The sequence below is a fragment of the Malaclemys terrapin genome, chromosome 2 (genome assembly GCF_027887155.1).
Source record: "Malaclemys terrapin pileata isolate rMalTer1 chromosome 2, rMalTer1.hap1, whole genome shotgun sequence".
Taxonomy (NCBI): Eukaryota; Metazoa; Chordata; order Testudines; family Emydidae; genus Malaclemys; species Malaclemys terrapin.
The window spans coordinates 187805997-187823848 of record NC_071506.1 but is presented as its reverse complement, the minus strand read 5'-3'; the positions used below and the strand labels follow the sequence as shown (position 1 = coordinate 187823848).

Genomic DNA, 17852 nt, shown 5'->3' with positions numbered 1-17852 from the left:
CTGAAGATGGTATCAGAGGCCGAGTCCCGAATAATTGCATAGTGTTCCGCGAAAGTGTGGGCAGAGGCCCAGGTTACTGCCCTGCAGATTTCTGAGATGGGGACATCTTTAACAAACGCAACTGAAGTAAGTAAACTGGACTGTTACTTGCTCTGTCTCAGGCCGAGGGTGGTTGAGAAGGAACTGAGGGCGGTTTGCCCACGCAACGCTAGATAGCCTCGATGCAGATCACAAGGGAGGGAGGGCGCATGTGCAGGCCGAATGGATTCTACTACCTAAATTTTCCAATCAGAGGTGCAGGGGGACAGACACAACTATAGTGGAGCACCCATAGGGACACTAGTCAAGAACCATTGTTACTGCACAAGGTGAGTAACTTCCTCATACACCAGGATAAGGTAGTGAAAGAATCCAAGATTGACACACAACTGAGTACCAGGACCCGCCTTGTAAAGCTTAAAGAAAAGGGCAGATTTTACCCTGGAGCCCAGCCATTATCTCACAAACCTAGTGAGAGAAACTGGACACTCAAAGCATCAGTGAAACTGGACACTCAAAGCATCAGTGTCCATGTAGTCAGGTGACAATCAAGGTCAGAAAGAAGTCGCTAGACAGTACCAATTGTAATACCAAACCCATATTCTGAATATGTGGTCACCACTGAAGTGGGTAGGGGGCAATGTGGCCGGCAACATAGCTGCTACTAGCACATCAGGCCGTTTGTGCTGCACCAGGTAAAGACACAGTGCAGTTTACTTCCTCCCCAGAACAGTGGGGAAACTGGGAGATTGTTGGTCTCCAAGGCCTGGAGGCACAAAAGGAGTTAGTGACGCTGAGCATCACAGCGCCTAGAAAATCACTGGAATACACAAAGCCAGAGATGGGCCCCAGGCTCCCTATCCAAGCTTGAGGAGAGATGTGTGCCATAGAATACAATTCACCAAAGCCAGTGTTGCTGGGGAGTTGCCTAAGTTAACCAACAGGAGATGCTGACTAGAGTAGGGTGTGTTAAGCCCCACTCCACTCACGGAGATAGCTGCGTCAGGCTGGGCTGCAGGGAGGTGACAGTGCTGCTAATGATTTACAGCCAGGGACCTTCTTTGGAGTTAAGTGCCTACGCTGTTTTTGCAAGAAGTGGTGGTGGAGGGCAAGGGAGGAAGACCTCATTCATAACCGTTAGCCCAGTGGTCAGGGTACGCACTTGGGATACGAGTTCAAGTCCTCCCTCCATCTGAGGAGAAGGAGATCTGCCATCTCTCGGGTGAGGGCCTAACCGCTGGGCTATGGGATACTCTGATGGTGAGGCTCCCTCGGTCTCTCCTGTTGAAGCTGTTCCACTGTGGATAAATAGTCACTGGAGCAAGAGTTCTAGACCATCGGACTCTGCCATCCTGGGTGACTGCTCTAATCACCAGGCTACACAGTTGTTCTCATGGTTGTCATCTCCCTCAGGCCCAATAAGTCTTTCATTATTTATCCACAGTGGGACAGCTTTAATAGGAAAGGTTTATGGAGCCCATGGCACTTGCCTGAAAAGTGGCAGATCCCTGTTTAAATCCCTTCTACCACTCAGATGAAGGAGGAACTTGAGCTAGGGGTCTCCCACATCCCCAGACAAGCATCTTGACCACTGAGTGAGGTCCTTCCCCTGACTATTCTTTGTGAACTTGTCTGAGAGGCCTTATCTGGTAGGTGTGTTCAGAGGACGCCTACTGGATTGGGCCCCACACACGGCTTAGGTAGCGGAACAACTGTCTTCCCTGCTTTGTGTATTACTTTGAGCCTTAGGCAGGAGATAGATGTCCAGGCACCTATTGGGAAGCAGCAATGTGCATGCGCAAAGGCAGAAACATAGGCACTGAGGGAACTTTTACTGAAAAAATGTAGAGAGTGACTTTAGGCGCCTACAGAGTTCAGTAGGAATTTTGTGGATAACAGTGGTGCCTAAAAGTGGGACTTAAGTCAGGGTTTTAGGTGCCTAAGTACAGTTGTGAATCTAGGCCCAAGTGACAATCTCCTTCCTAGGCTATTCCACAGGCAGTAGTACAATGTTCTCTCCCTTGCTCAGGGCAGATCAGAACTGACGCCACAGTCTAACCCTGTACCTCTTTAGAATGAGTACTGCAGGCTCAGGAAGCAATGCTTATCCACCTAGAGCAATATAGAGCCCTAGTGAAGCTGACTGTATGTCAGTTCTCACAACCATGCATGGAGTCGGTGGAACATAGATGCAGAAAAATTGTGCATAAATGCTTAACACATCCATTCACCTAGCAACTCTACCTCCACCAAAAGCTGCAAAAATAGCTCGGAAAACATATTTTCCGAAGACATTATTTTTAAGTGTGTTTTAATTACCGTGGCTTTTTTAGAAAATCTTTCAACTTTTAAATGAGTTGTTGTACAGGGACAAGCCTAGGAGGTGGTCAAAGGATTAAGTGGTTGCTTTTAATACAAGGAAATAAATGTTAAGACAGCAATGCTGTTTGTTTTGCTATAATTGTCAAAACCCACTTCATCTAGCCTGTATTGCACTACATCAGTGGTGGGCAGCCTGCAGCCCGTCAGGGTAATCTGCTGGAGGGCCGCTAGACAGTTTGTTTACATTTGCACGGCCACCCGCAGCTCCCAGTGGCCATGGTTTGCCGTTCCTGGCCAATGGGAGCCACGGGAAGCGGCGCGGGCCGTAGGGACGTGCTGGCTGCCGCTTCCCACACCTCCTATTTGCCGGGAATGGCAAACTGCGGCCACTGGGAGCTGCGTGCAGCCGTGCAAATGTAAACAAACTGTCTGCCGGCCCGCGGGCCTCAGGTTGCCTACCACTGTACTACATGGTGTGGGGGATAGAGGCTGTGATTTTCCCATTTTGATGCAAAGCAAGCAGGGACTAATTGGCACTGCCTTTAACAGAACTTTAAGTAATGAAAACAATTGTGCATAAATAGAAAAAGGCATGCTGGCCATAATTTCTGTGGAAACGGAAGCAAACCATTTTAGTGACACATTTTATATTGATTTGTGTGAAAAAGAAATGATACTTTTTTGTAGGATTCTATAGCTATTCAGACTGGACAGAAATAATTGCAATGTCAAAAAAAAAAAAACCCCACCCTGCAAAAAGACTATAGAAACACAAAATAGTTTATTATTATTTATTTATCCTTGTGGATTACCTGAGAAGTGAGATCCAATAATGGACCAAAGTATGGTGCAAGAGGATCCAGCAGTTTCTTGGAGAAGTGGATAGGACCAACCCCTGTCCATTCCTTCCCTTACCTTGTAAACATTTGCAAGAAACTCCAGAAAAGGAACCTCCCCAAGCTTTCCTCCCCCGTAGCCCACTCCTGCAGGTTTTTCACAGAAAAGGAGTGATTTGGCCCTATAATTATAGTAAAGGGATATGTTCTGCTCAGAACACTCCTATTCAGAATACTCACCTATATTAAAGTGGTGGAAATGTAACATTTTAGGCATCTAATACAACATTGCCACTAAGTGACAGTGCAAAATTTCAAAATCATTAGTATAATGTTATGGTTTTCAATAATAACAACCATTATCTGCATTTTTCACTATATTGTTACAAAGCAAAAGGAGAGAGGTGTTAAACTATGTTCTCAGAATTGCCAGACTTGTTCTGAGGCGCGGGAAATGCTTTTGACTTATTTGACTTTCCTTCAAATATTGCTATCCATCCATTGTAGTCCCTGCACAATTTAAAAAAAAAAAAAAGGAAACCTGCATTTGCACGTAGATAAGACCTGACTATACGTATGGAAATATGGTTGGTATTTAACTTCAGTATGGCTGAGTAAGTGCCAATAAGAAAACAAGAAAAATAATCCATTCAGATATTATGAGTTCAAAATCCAGTGAGTGAGACCTAGAACATATTGGGATGGGTAAGAAATTGGCTTGAAATGGAAACAAATTGGGGCTTCATTTTTTTCCCCCTTCTTATAGCTGGAACTTTGCAGGCCACTGCTGTACTTGGCAACAGTTTATAGCATTCTGAGTAGAGCTGGGCCAACTATTCATAACAAACGGTGTCTGCACTGTACTATTTGCAGTCTTTTGAATCTTATGACTGAACAAGCTTCAGCCTGTGAGTTGCTTGCAAAATGTTTGTTGTGATTATTCCTTCCTATATTTCATCTGCACAATTCTATATTTGAGTGGCAGTTTAGGTTTTAATATTAGAATGTAGGTTAGTCCCCTAGGACACGTGGTATTTTTTTTTTCTCCACACTTTGATCAGATGACTGAAACTTTATAACGGACTGCTGGTTCCTTGTGAAATGAATTTCATTTTGCCACGAAACAACTTTTTCTTCATGATTAAGTGAACTCTGGCTACAGCCTGAAATTTGCTTTCCGTGAACATGTGTACGTTTAAAGAAAATATTTCTGTAACTTGTTCACGTAATTACAAAAAAGGGGTTGTAACTGTTCAGTATTAAATTGTATTTAGAATCTAAATAGTTACAATGGCCAAAACATTCAAAATTAGAAACCTAAAGTTAATCTCATAAAGCCATAGTTAAGAACCTAAATAAGAAGCTGGTTGAACACCTAGCAGTTAGTAGGTGGTCCTCACTTTAAAAAAATGAGGCCAAATGTTTAGATGCTTATATATTAAAGCTGGTTGGGAAATTAATTTTTTTAATTTATTTTCATTGATATTTTGGGGAGGTTTTCTTGAAAAACTGAAAACCAAAATATGTTCAATTTTTAGTTTAAATCTGGAAAAAAAAAGGGTTTTCAGTTGCTAAAAAAACAAACAAAAAAAAAAGCAGTGTTGGATTTTATTTCAATGAAAGCCCTGATGAAAATAGAAATATATTTAATCTCCCTGTACTATATGCCTTAAATGAAAGAGGAAAAAAGTAAACATATTAAGTGCATTCCTCAAAGCTCTCTTCCTCCCCACAAAAATCTTCTTTTGGTTTTAGTAGTAATAAGATGTAGGACTTGATGGTGCTTGAAGATAATCCTTTGTTCTTATCATACATCTTTCATCTAAAAATTTCCAGGATTATATACAATGCTGAGACTTACATTTTTAAGACCATGCTCATGAGCTGTGTGCACCCTGGTGAAATACACATGCAGACAGAAATGAGCGTATGTGCAAATCCTTGACTTATATGCACAGATCATGCATTGTGCATGTGCACTTCCTAAAAATATGGCACATAAAGGCCTATGGTCACTTATAGGGATGTTGAAATATCCACAATGGCTAGTCCCCTATTAGGCCACATTACTACCATTTACTTTCCTCTTGAATCTGAAAAGGAAGAAGAAAGAGTGGTCAGCACAAAAGCACGAGATCTGCTTAATAAATGGCATAATCCAATTGAAAAATAAAATAGCAAGAATAAGGGAAGGCTTTATACAAGCTGGGAATACATGTTAAATCTATAGATCATCTGTTTGGCTGGACTTTATTGTACTGGTACCAGGGAGTGCTGTTTGGAAAGCAGTTATGAACTAAAGGAACATTGTCAGCGCTCTGCTCCTGTGTGTGATGACACTTCAGCACAAGGAGGTAGCAGATGTAGTAATTAAGTGTTCTCAAGAGGCTGTAAAATGAGTTGATTAGGTGAATTACTAGACCTAACAAAGCCACATCAGGATCAAGAGGCAATCGTGCATCAGGAAATATTAGAATTGACGGCATCTTGAAATTCTCTTCTACGCTGTCTGTCGTGCTGTAAATAAAGGAGGTGCTCTAATGTTAACATATCCCATGGAAGGAAAAAGAAAAATATTTGACACTCTCGTTTAAAACTCTGATAAAACCTTGTTCATTTGCTTTTTGATCACTTACATACTCTCTAATTCTCACACACACAAAAACGCAGTCTTGTCTCACTTTTCAGCAAAGATTTAATGGTATTGTGTTATAGTGTTAACGTTAAGGCCATGTCTCTATTATGGGTAGTATACCAGCGTCACTACAGCATATCCCCATAGTGTAGATGCAGTCTTCACAGATCGAAGGAATTTGTCCATCGGTGTTAGAACACCATCTCCACTAGTGACAGTAGTGAAGTTGATGAAAGCAATCTTCTGTCAACCTAGTTGCATACACAGTAAGTTGGCATGCCTACATCTCAAGGTTGTGGATTATTCGCATCCCAGAGCAACATAGCTATGTCAACCTAAATTTAAGTGTAGACCAGACCTAAAACTCATTTAAGTAAGACTCTTATTACCAATGTTCTGTGAAGTCTGTTGCTCTTTCATGGATGCATGAGTTATAATGGAAAATGTATTGTCTATAGTAAAAATGATAACATTTTTCATCCATACATCTCAAAGTATTTTACAAAAGTGAGTAAATGTTATTGTTCCAGTATTACAGACGGTAATTGAGGCACAGAAAGGATAAGTTATTTGCCCCTGTGTCACTCAACAAGTCAATGAAAAGAACTGGGAATACCACTCAGTTTCTCTGATTACTAGTTTATGCCCTTATGCTCTTAGGCCACAGATGCCTAAGGATCCACAAGAACTGGACCAGCATTTTCTGCAGATCTTGGCCTTCTACTAGAACTGCTGACAGCTACCTCTCACTCTTCCACTCTGCTGCATTCCCCACCTCCCACAGGACAATGTGACAGCTCACAAACAGCTGTGCCACTGTGGGAGTGACTCAAGTACACCGCTACCTCAATATAACGCGACCCGATATAACACGAATTTGGATATTCTGGATATCTGGGGAGGGTGGGGCTGTGCACTCTGGTGGATCAAAGCAAGTTCAATATAACACAGTTTCACCTATAACGCCATGAGATTTTTTGGCGCCCGAGGACAGCGTTATATCAAGGTAGAGGTGTAATTGATATTTGCAATTAAGGCCTCATCCAGAGAATGCCAAGCATCTGCAATTCACATTGAAATCAGTTTTCAATCCTATACGAGATCACGACCTTGACTTTCTCATTCAGAGAGCAAAATCTCATTTGATTAGGGGCTCTCGTTAAAAACTGTTCCACAGTGATTTACATCTCTCATTTACTTTTAGTCTATTCCAGCTGTGTACTTTAGGATCCTTCCCTGTTAGAGCTATTACATAGGAGGCCTTCTGAGTAATCAAGAAACCATTTTAGCATTTGTAATTTCTCAGGTTTGTGTCATGCACCAGGTTGTAGTCCAGTGGGAAGGGCTGGTAATCAAAACCTCAAAAGTTTTTTCAATCCAAGACAGAAAATGGTGTTCAGGAAAGAATTTACTGAGGACCTTGTTATTCCAGCTAGTGGGTAACCTGGTTATGAACATCATCAGTTATTTACAGTAGAACCTCAGAGTTACAAACAGCTTGGGAATGGAGGTTGTTCATAACTCTGAAATGTTCATAACTCTGAAGAAAACGTTATGGTTGTTCTTTCAAAAGTTTACAACTGAACATTGGCTAAATACAGCTTTGAAACTGTACTTGCAGAAGAAAAATGCTGCTTTCCCTTTTTTAGTAGTTTGCATTTAACACAGTACTGTACTGTATTTGTTTTTTGGTTCTTTTTTTTTTTTTTTTTTGGAGGGGGTCTCTGCTGCTGCCTGATTGCGTGCTTCCGGTTCCAAATGAGGACCCCAAAAGCTTCTTGGAATTTCTTGTCACATAAAGTAAACAAAAAATAGTTTCTTTTTAAGCGAATAGAAGATGGTAATTACCTAGAAAATACCACCTTTTTGTTACTACCCTCTAGTGTAATACGTGGCGTATATTCTGAGTATTATTATTATGAATGTATTTGAATTACTGTAGCAGGTAGGAGCCCTAGTCATGGACCAGGACACTGTTGTGCTAGGCACTGTACAAACACAGAACAAAAAGACTGTCCCTTCCCCAAAGAGCTTACAATATTATGAGCAAGAATTTAAACTAAGACTTTTGGATATCACTAGTGGTTTTCTTTCTGATGCTTCAATTTCTGGGTGCCCAACCCAAGACACCTTTTAAAAGTATTGAATTTTCCCTCAGCACTTTCTGAAAATTAGGCCCCTTTAAGGTGTCTCAAGTTGGGCACCCAGAAATTCAGACACCTAAAGTCACTAATCATTTTTAAGACTTATGGCCTAATCTTGGCCTCTTGCTTGAGTCCATCTAGTTGGCAAAAGCCATTTCGTTATTGGCTTTAATTCTGAAAACCTTACTAACCTTTCCTAGGTCATATGTCAGATAGTGTATGTATGTTGGGACCACAAAATGGCATACATCCATGAAACCAACAGTGAAAGAAATATATGGCATTTCCAGTCAGAAAAAAAAAACAAAAAAAAAAGTTAGATGGCCTTGTGAGGGGAGGGAGAGAATCTTCTATCAGGAGACAATCTACCCTACTTTCTTTTCTCACATTCTTAATTCTGTGACTTTTACTTGCTTTATCGCTTTTCCTGATTCCCTGCAGGCCAATGCTGACAGCTAAGCCTCTGTTTTATCTTGAACTGTTCAAACTTTGTCAGAAAATGACTTACCCTGCTGCGTTTGAAAGTGGCTGCATGATTGCAACAACCCACCTACTGGTTGCTCAGGGTCCAGATGATCACCAGAGTTTGAGTGAAATCGTAATGACAGCCCCGGAACAGCTGGCAGATTGTTAAAATATATGCTCTTTTACTGCTTCCAATAGAAGGCCAAGAAATTGAATTATTTTTTTTATTCCATCTAAAAACAATTATCCAGCTCTGATCTCACTGTAATATCAATATCCAAAGAAGAATATTCGGTTTTGACACCATTTGATAACACAGTCATGTTGCTAGAACCACTTCTGAGCAAAGTCATGCAATTTGCATTGTCCATAGTTGTTCTGATTGTTCAGTCTGTGGTCTTTGATAGCTGCCTCCAGCCTTGACTGCTAAATATCCATGCGGTTTTTCAGCCATTGGACCAGCACAAATCAGGTTTACAACACATTTGTATTGCAATAGTCACAACCATTAGATCATGCAGAGTGTATGATAAAATATAGATATTCGGTGATAGTGGCACCATTCATGCCTCTAAAAATCAGGCTCCATTGAAGTTTCTCTTGTACATTTTCAGTGGCTTTTATTTGTGCCGAAATTTGATAACGCCATGAACAGCTTTCTATTACAATACAAGATAAATGGAGACAAGAAACGGATACATCTCTCTATGCCCTCAATATCTCTAAATAATAACATTCACATTGTGTTTTACATCTTCAAAGTGCTGTACAAGCAGTAACTCATCCCCATGATCACCTCTGAGCAGTGGATATATAAGTAAATATGTTTATCGCCATTTTATAGATGTGAACATGGAGGGAGAGAGGCCACATATTTTCTTGCCCAAGGCCATAGAGAATCTTGTGCCTGTATAAAGAAGACCACCTAAGACTCAACTTCATTCCTTCCTCTCTCAAGAAGGGGCTGTAAGACCTGTACTTCAGTTCTGATCTTGGGGTGATGTCATTTTGACAATCACTCCAAAGAAAAAGGAAGCCAGCACTTAATGTTTTAAAGCCAAGGAGGAAATCAGTAGCAAAATGAGGTCTCCGGTAGACACGAAAACAGAGCCGTAGGAGCTGTGGTGGTGGTGTTTTGCAGTTCATCTTTAAGTTTCTCATTAGGGTAGAATGGAATTACTCATATCCTTAAAGTTACAGATATGCTTAAGTGTTTTTCTGGAGCAGGGCCTCACTTCTTAATCCAGCTCAAGACCTAATGGGATGAATCTAAGGTTGTACTTCACACAAGAGTGCCTTGTTTTGGATTAACACACATTTTTGTTTCCCTTCTTTCGTAGGTAGAAGTGCAGTTTTCAATGTGAAATTTGTATACTGTCTAGCTAGTCCATTTCCTCCTGTCTTCAGTATTTTGGTAGGGACTGATACTGCTGAGTGCCTCTTACTACATACTGAGTGTCCTCAACTCCCGTTAAGGTCAATGGGATTTGAAGGCACTCAGCATGTTATAGGAGGCACTCAGCACACTGCAGGATCATTATGTCAATGATCTCTAGAGTAGACGTTCAAAACCACACAATATGATTGCTAACAGCATAGATGCAGGCCAGACAGCCTAGTGGTTGAGTTACTGAAGAGGGACTTAGGATAACTGGGTTCAATTCTTGGCTCAATCACAGATTTCCTGTGTGATTGTGAGCAACCCAGTTAATCTCTCTGTGCCTCAGTTCCCCATCTGTAAAATGGGCATAATACTTCCCTACCTCACAGTGATGATGTGAGGCTAAAATCTGTTATTGATTTGTGAGGTGATGGTGGTAAGGGTCATATTGGTACATAGACAGATTTGCCAATGACTTAATGAAAGACCTAATGATGAACAAAAATAATAATAAGCCACTGGTCACCTTAAGAAAAGTTACCTTTAGCAAATTAAAAGTTGTAGACTGTGATATATGCTTGCTGGTATCATTGCTTCTACACTGTTGTAATATAGGACAGTGTTTCACCAACGTAGTCTATAGGGCCAGATTTTAAATAGTCACTTTTTCATTCATGAGTAGTAATATGAAAAAAATCTGTATATTAAAAAAAAATTTCTCTTCTTCTTCTTCTTCTTCCCTTACAGCTCATGGCCAATGCTATCCTGTTTGTCAGTGTAAATTTGTATGGGGTCTTTGTGAGGATTTTGACGGAAAGGGCTCAGAGGAAGGCATTCCTTCAAGCCAGGAACTGCATAGAAGACAGGCTAAAGCTGGAGGATGAAAATGAAAAACAGGTCAGTTTAAAAGTGCTCTTCTTTCTTTGGTATCATTATAGATACATGTACTGTAAGTTGAGAGACTAATTCATGAGGAAAGGTCTTTAATTACCTTATTGCCAGGGGAGTTTCTCTGCTTTGCATTTTACTCTTGATCTGCCACAAAAACATAACATGCAGGAGCATCCACATAGTTAGCATTAGCTCAAGCACTAAAGTGGAAAATTTCTAGGCTGGGGAGAAAGGTAACATTTTAGACAATATAGAAATCATATTTTTATTTGCATGTGAAATGTAAGGTGGATTTTAGACATCCTGTACAAATTTCTCTTCGCCTAGGTGTATGTCTGCACCTCCCGTAAATATTAATGAGAATTATGGTAAAAACACAGTTTACAGGGAGAACAGACTCCAGTGTTGCAGCCAAACAGTTTGAACCACAATCCATCCCTCCACTCATTTAAAAATAGTACTGTTTTTAGTATATTTCATTTAAAACTACAGCAATTAGCCTTCCACACTGACACAGAAATAAGGTATGATAAGGAAAATCACTGCAGCAAAACTCATTATCACTCTCTTGAGGCCTGATCCAAATCCCGCTGAATCCCAGTCAGTCTTTCTATTGACTTCAGTGGAGTTTGGATCAGGTCTTCATTGTGGTATACTGTTCATAGTCTATGATGAATATGTAGGGCCTTTTTTTTAAACAACTTTGGGTAGTTGGGTAAAATGGGACTTGGATCCAAGTCACTACTTGCTCTTAGCTTTGGTTCTGGTGAGATTTTTCCAAAATCAGGTCTTCCCCCAACCCTATCATTGTCTATCTCTTTTTGTAACACAGTCCAAAACAGGGACCATAGATCATTGAAATGTAGGGCTGTAAGGGACCTCGAGGTATCCCATCTCATAGAGTCCAGCCCCCTGCCTTCACTAGGAGGACCAAGTACCCATTTTGCCCCAGATTCCTAAGTGGTCCCCTCAAGGATTGAACTCAACCCTGGGTTTAGCAGGCCAATGCTCAAACCACTGAGCTATCCCTTCCCCAAGGTCATCTAGTCCATCCCCCTGTGCTCAGGCAGTATCAAGTACACCTAGACCATCCCTGACAAATGTTTCCCCAACCCATTCTGAAAAACTTCCAATGATGGGGATTCCACAGCCTCCCCTGAAAGCCTATTCCAGAGTTTAATTACCCTTATAGTTAGAAAGTGTTTGCTAATATCAAGCATAAATTTCTCTTGCTGAAGATTAAGCCAATTACTTCTTGTCCTTCTTTCAGTGGACATGGAGAACAACTGATCACCAACATTTTTATAACAGTCCTTAGCATATTTAAAGATTTGTTATCAGGCCCTATGTCAGTCTTCTTTTCTTAGGACTAAACATATCCATTTTTTATTTTTTTTATTTTAGTGTTTTCTTGATAGGTAGGGCCCTACCAAATTCACGGTCCATTATGGCTAATTTCACGGCCATAGGATTTGAAAATTTGGTAAATTTCATGTTTTCAGGTGTTTCAATCTGAAATGTCATAGTTTTGTAACCGTGGGGGTCCAGATCCAAAAGGGGATCATGGAGCGGTCACATACCTGTTGTAGAGGGATCACAGGATTGCCACCCTCACTTCTGTGCTGCCTTCAAAGCTGGACTCTGAAGGCAGCAACCGTGGAGCTTCCTGCAACAGGAGGAGGTTCCTGGTGGTGGTCTGAGCTCCCCCGAAGAGCGGCTGTGCAGGGGTGGACAAGTCCTGTTCCTCCCCAGCCCAGCCAGAGCTAGGAGCCCCCTGGCTGGGGCGCTCCTAGCAGCAGGGGAAGATCAGACCCACCTCCAGAAGCCTCCTCCAGCTGCAGGAACCTCTGGGGCTGCTGTCCAGTCTCGGAGCATACTGCAGCAGAGGAAGGCATCCGAAGGTGGGTCTGAGCTCCCATTGAAAGCGGTTGTGCAGGGGTTGGACAAGTCCTGTCCCTCCACAGCCCAGCCAGAGCCAGGAGCCCCGTGGCTGGGGCACTCCTAGCAGCAGGGAGAGATTGGATTTCACGGAAGGGCTTATTTCACAGTTTGTGACATATTTTTCATGGCCGTGAAATTAGTAGAGCACTACTCATAGGACAGGGTTTCTAAACGTTTTTGTCATTTTTGTTTTTCTCCTCTGAACTCTCTCCAATTTGTCCACATCTTTCCTAAAGTGTGGTGCCCAAAATTGGACACAGCACTTCATCTGAGGTGTTACCACTGCTGAGTAGAGTGGGACAATTACCTCTCATCTCTTACATATGACACTGCTGTTAATACATCCCAGAATGATATCAGCCTTTTTGCAAATTCATCACTTTGTTGACTCATATTCAACTTGTGGTCCATTATAACCTCCAGCAGTACTACCATCTAGCCAGTTATTCTCCATTTTGTAGCTGTGCATTTGATTGTTCTTTCCTAAGTGAAGTACCTTGCAATCGTTTTTATTGAATTTCATTTAATTGATTTCAGATCAATTTTCCTTTTTTGCAAAGCTGTTTTCAATTCTAATCCTATTCTCCAAAGTACTAGCAACCCCTCCGAGCTTGGGATCATCCACAGGTTTTATAAACATAGTCTTTAGTCCATTATCCAAGTTATTAATGAAACTATTGAATAGTACCGGACACACCGCATGGTACATCTATGGATAGCGGAGTATGGCCTCTGTGAGACCCCACTAGATACGGCCTCCCAGTTTGATAGTGAACCACTGATAACAACTCTTTGAGTACAGTCTTTCAACTACTTGTGCCACCCACCTTATAGTAATTTAATCTAGATCACATTTTGAAAATCTATTTCTGTGTTCTCAAACCAAAGCACCGTTTGTTTTGCCCATCTCTAGTTATTTTATATGTGTCTTTGATAACTATCTGTAAAAAATCAAAGAAGCAAACACCTCCCCAAAAACAATAGACAAAAGAGAGGCACTTTGCACAATTTTAAAAGTAAGATACACGTGATAAACATTTTTCTAATTGAATAAGCAAGTACACCAGTACACTTAGTAGCTTACATTCTTCACTTTAATACATTGGCAGAAATTACTTTATGCAGTACAATATGCAGTGTGAAAAGCACTCATTTACCAATATACAGTACCTTCAAACAACTTTTGGTGACTTCCACACAAACTAAATAACAACACTTTTAAAACAGTGGGGGGGGACCCCAACTCCCTCCCTCCAAAACCCCACCAAGACCTGATTACAAGCTACCATACTCTTATCAGTCCATTATGGCCTAATGTAGCCAAGTTTCCAGTTGATAACACTCTGAGGCCTACCTATCATGCGATTTAGTTCCACTGAGAACTCTAGGGCTGTTGAAAAGTGGAGAGGTGGGGATAAAATGACATTAGTGAACTACTTGGGCATGTATAAGCATCCTGGTACCGTCATTTGGAGAATTACAAATATTAAATGTAAAAAAAGAAAAGTACTGATACTTTTAATCCAATTTTGTTCTAATGTAAATGCCCTGACCCAAATACTGTAGCCTTTTTACATTAAGAATTTCAAACCAAAATGTTAAAACCCTTTCCTTGATGTTTCTATGCATGTAATTAATGAAACAGCAAAAACAGACCCCTGTTGACTTTTGAACACACACAATCTTTTAGACTTAAAATGGTGACTTTGTGAAGACAGAGCTGCAGCTGTATCTACCTGCAAGGGACATTTCCTCCTCTGTGGATTTCCTCCTCTGTGAGATTTCCTCCTGCTACTACATCTGTAGTAGCAGATACACATGGTAATTGTGGTAAATCTGTTTATAATGGCGAAAGCTAAGATCTCTCTTTTTTTGTATACACCATGTTCAGAAAGTCAGCATCCCCTGTAGTAGGAGCATGCAAGAAGGCATTTGAAGCAGGGTGATTTAAAAAAAATTAATTTAGCATTTACAACTTTTTTGCTGCGTGCAGTTAAGACAGATAAATTATCTCATTGGCATGGCAGCATGCATTCATTATGCTGCCAGATGGGAGGCTAAGGTTCAAAAGCAACCACTGAATCCAAGGCTCTGGGCCAACAGAGACTGTGCGCATAAGAGAAGAACTGTGATCAGCCTCTTGGGAAAAGCATGCTGCTCCTGTTATTCATAAATCTCAGCAGCAATACCATCCTTTCTAGAGCAAGCCTCTTAATGTAAATATTGTGAGCTCCATCCTGCTGCTACTGAAATGAATGGCCAAACTCCCAAAGGAGTAGGGTTTGGACCCGGAATGTGTAATTGCAACCAAAATACCTGCATTTTTCTTCTCTCTCTGTTTTACTCATATTCTCTGCTCTACAATCAAGAAAGCAGGAAAAGATTAATTTAGGTGGGGATTGTCACCTGCCTCTTGTGCAAGGAGCTCCCTTCCCCTACACGGCATTAGCTACTTGCATTGGAAGTCACAGCACAGCGGGAAGAGCAGCTTTCTGGAGCTGCTACTTCCCCTCCATTGCAGGTTGGTGGGGAGTGAGTGGAATCTTGGCCAGTGCAGAGAACAAAGGGGGAACCAGGGAGGGAATTGTGACTTGGTGAGTAATAATTCCCTTCCTGGTCTGCATTTGGGGTGGGGCAGCTACCTGCTGTTCCTTACCATGGGCAGATTGTAAAGACACAACTAACCCCCCACCACCATGTTAGAGTTGTGTGATATTAGCAGTGCTTGTTTATTGGGTATTCACTTGCCAATGTGTTTTTTATTGGCAACATATTCCTGAGTTTGATCCAGGGTGAAAGTGTCATCACTTCCACCAGCCAAATGATGTACTTTCTGCAGCATTAACAACCTGTGAAAGTGCCTTTTTGTTTTCACCAAAAAAGGTGAAAAAGTCTGACTTTTTGCTGAGTCACAGGGACCAGTCCCAATATCATAGAGGGTTTTATCATTAATGTCAATGAGGGCAAGTTGGGCTCAGGATTTTTCTCTAGTTCAGTGACAATCTCCCACCACTCTACATAATCCCTCTTAACCCCTCCATGTGTCCACTACATCTTTGTGTTTAATTCATGTAGACTATTGTATTAAAAAAGATTTCTAGCCCTACCTAGTGGTCTCGGGTTAAGTCTCTACTTTGCTGTGGAGAGGTCCAGGTTTGACTCTTAGGACGTGTCTACACCGCAGATTACAGTACAGCAAACCAGGGTGTGAATCTATAGAACACCAGTTTGCTAGGCAGTAACAGCATCCCGTATGGCCACTGCTACAATGCGCTGTGGCAGTGTCTACACGGGATGACACTATTGTGTGGCAAGCTGGTGCATGGTAGAGTCACACCCGATGTGCTGTGCAATGACTTGTCCTGTTGACAGGCCCTTAATAATGTTATTCTGGGCAGCAAGGAATAGGAGCAATCAACTTGCAAGTGAACAGGATTAAAAAATGAGGTTTGGTACAGATGGAGTATGAGTGTGTCTGAGGAAAGGTGGCTTTAAGTACCCATTTACCCAGATCCTGCGAACACACCTCTGTGTAACTTTACATGTGTAAGTGTTCCTATTGAGTGGAAGGGGATGATTCATGTGCATACAACTGTACATATATAAAAGTGTTTGCAGGATTGGGCTATGTTCTGTATCATGGTAGTATGTGCTGAGCTTTTTGTTTCCCTTATGCCTTACTCTTGCAGTTAGGCAAGCGTAACTTGCCAGCTGTGCTCTCGTTAATGCATAATTGGTTTCCCCGACACTTCCTGTCCTTCTTAGTGCTTTGTGACTTGAATTTATAATTGCAACATTGTATACATGGCCGTGCAGAATTGAAGCCTAAATATATCACTGAGACATACACAGTACAATCCTCCCTCCAAAAAAGTAAAACAGTGTCTATGTCTAAAAGCTATACTCTGAGTCTAGATCAACCAGTAATTATGGACTTGATGCAGGCATCCTTGGGTGAGGTTCTATGGTCCATTTTATGCAGGATGTCAGAACAGATAACCCTAATAGTCCCTTCTGGCCTTAAAATCCCTGCGTCCATGAAAACCGAACACCCTTCCTTAGCATCAGGGAGAGGAGAAAATGATGTTCACAATTGCAGGCTCTCACTGAAGTTTTTGCTGTAGCTTGCAGTTTTCTGAAAAATCTGTTTCTTTTATTTTAAGTTGGGTTTTACCATTGTCCATTTTGAAAAGAGCCCTTGCATTGTAAACTGATGTGCTGAGAGGCCCTGCTAACCCAGGCTTTCAGGGGGAAAAAGTCCCTCGCCAAGCAATAACAAGCACCAAAGGTTTGAACATCCCCATTCTCCACTCCAGTTGACCATTTAAATGCTTATCTTATTTTCATCTCAGGCAGACTGTTGGCTGTGTCCACCACATTGCCCTACTCCTTGCCTCCCTTCCCCTTTCCAAAGTAGAAGGTGTAGAGGGGGAGTGATTGCTGGTCAACACAGCAGTAATTACAAAGATCCCTTCGGCCCCACTCCTGTGTAATCCATCCCTTAGGCCCCGCTCTTGCAAACACTTATTCCCATGCTTAACTTTAAGTACCAGGTAAATCCAAGTAAATCCCAAGGCTACTCACGGTACTAAAGTTAAGCATGAGCATAAGTGTTTGCAGGAGTGGGGCCTTAGGTTGATGCTCCCTCCCTCTGCAGGTTTGGCTATCCTACCCCATTTTGTTCCTCTCTGCAACCTGCAGTGGAAGGGGCACGTGGCTGAATTAGTACCCGCATTCATTTTACAGTAGAATGTGGTCACTGGGGACCTGTTAGTAGGCAGAGAAATGTCTCAATTAGCTGAATGTGTCTAATGGCAGAAGGTGGGGTTTTCATGTAGCATTGGTATCTAGAAGTGCAAAACAAAACAAAAACCCCACCTAAGGCATCTTGTAGAGTATAGGTCTGTAAACTGTATTAGCGACACGTTAATTGTAATGTAATTGTACTTGCATTCTAAGATTTTTTTATACATTACAAAATAATTATAAAATCATTATATCCTATTAAAAATACAGAAAACTTAAGAAATTCATAAAAGAAGATTACTCATACCTGCTGTCGTATCAGGCACTTTAACACTGGCACTTACCGTTTAATTCCACCCCAATAGCACACTGACATTTAAACAACAAAATCAGCTTTCAGCCATTTCCATTATCTGGCACAAGGTCTCAGAGCTATGCCAAGTAAACAGATT

The 17852-nt window shown here is 41.4% G+C and overlaps 1 protein-coding gene across 1 annotated transcript in view; it reads left to right on the top strand.

Annotated features, from left to right (window-relative positions):
- ADCY1 (adenylate cyclase 1) overlaps positions 1 to 17852 on the top strand; it is a 222668-nt gene that overhangs the window by 69474 nt on the left and 135342 nt on the right. The window contains exon 2 of the mRNA XM_054020915.1: positions 10570 to 10719. Within this exon, the coding sequence (XP_053876890.1) occupies positions 10570 to 10719 (150 nt within the window). The remainder of the gene's footprint in view (positions 1 to 10569; positions 10720 to 17852) is intronic.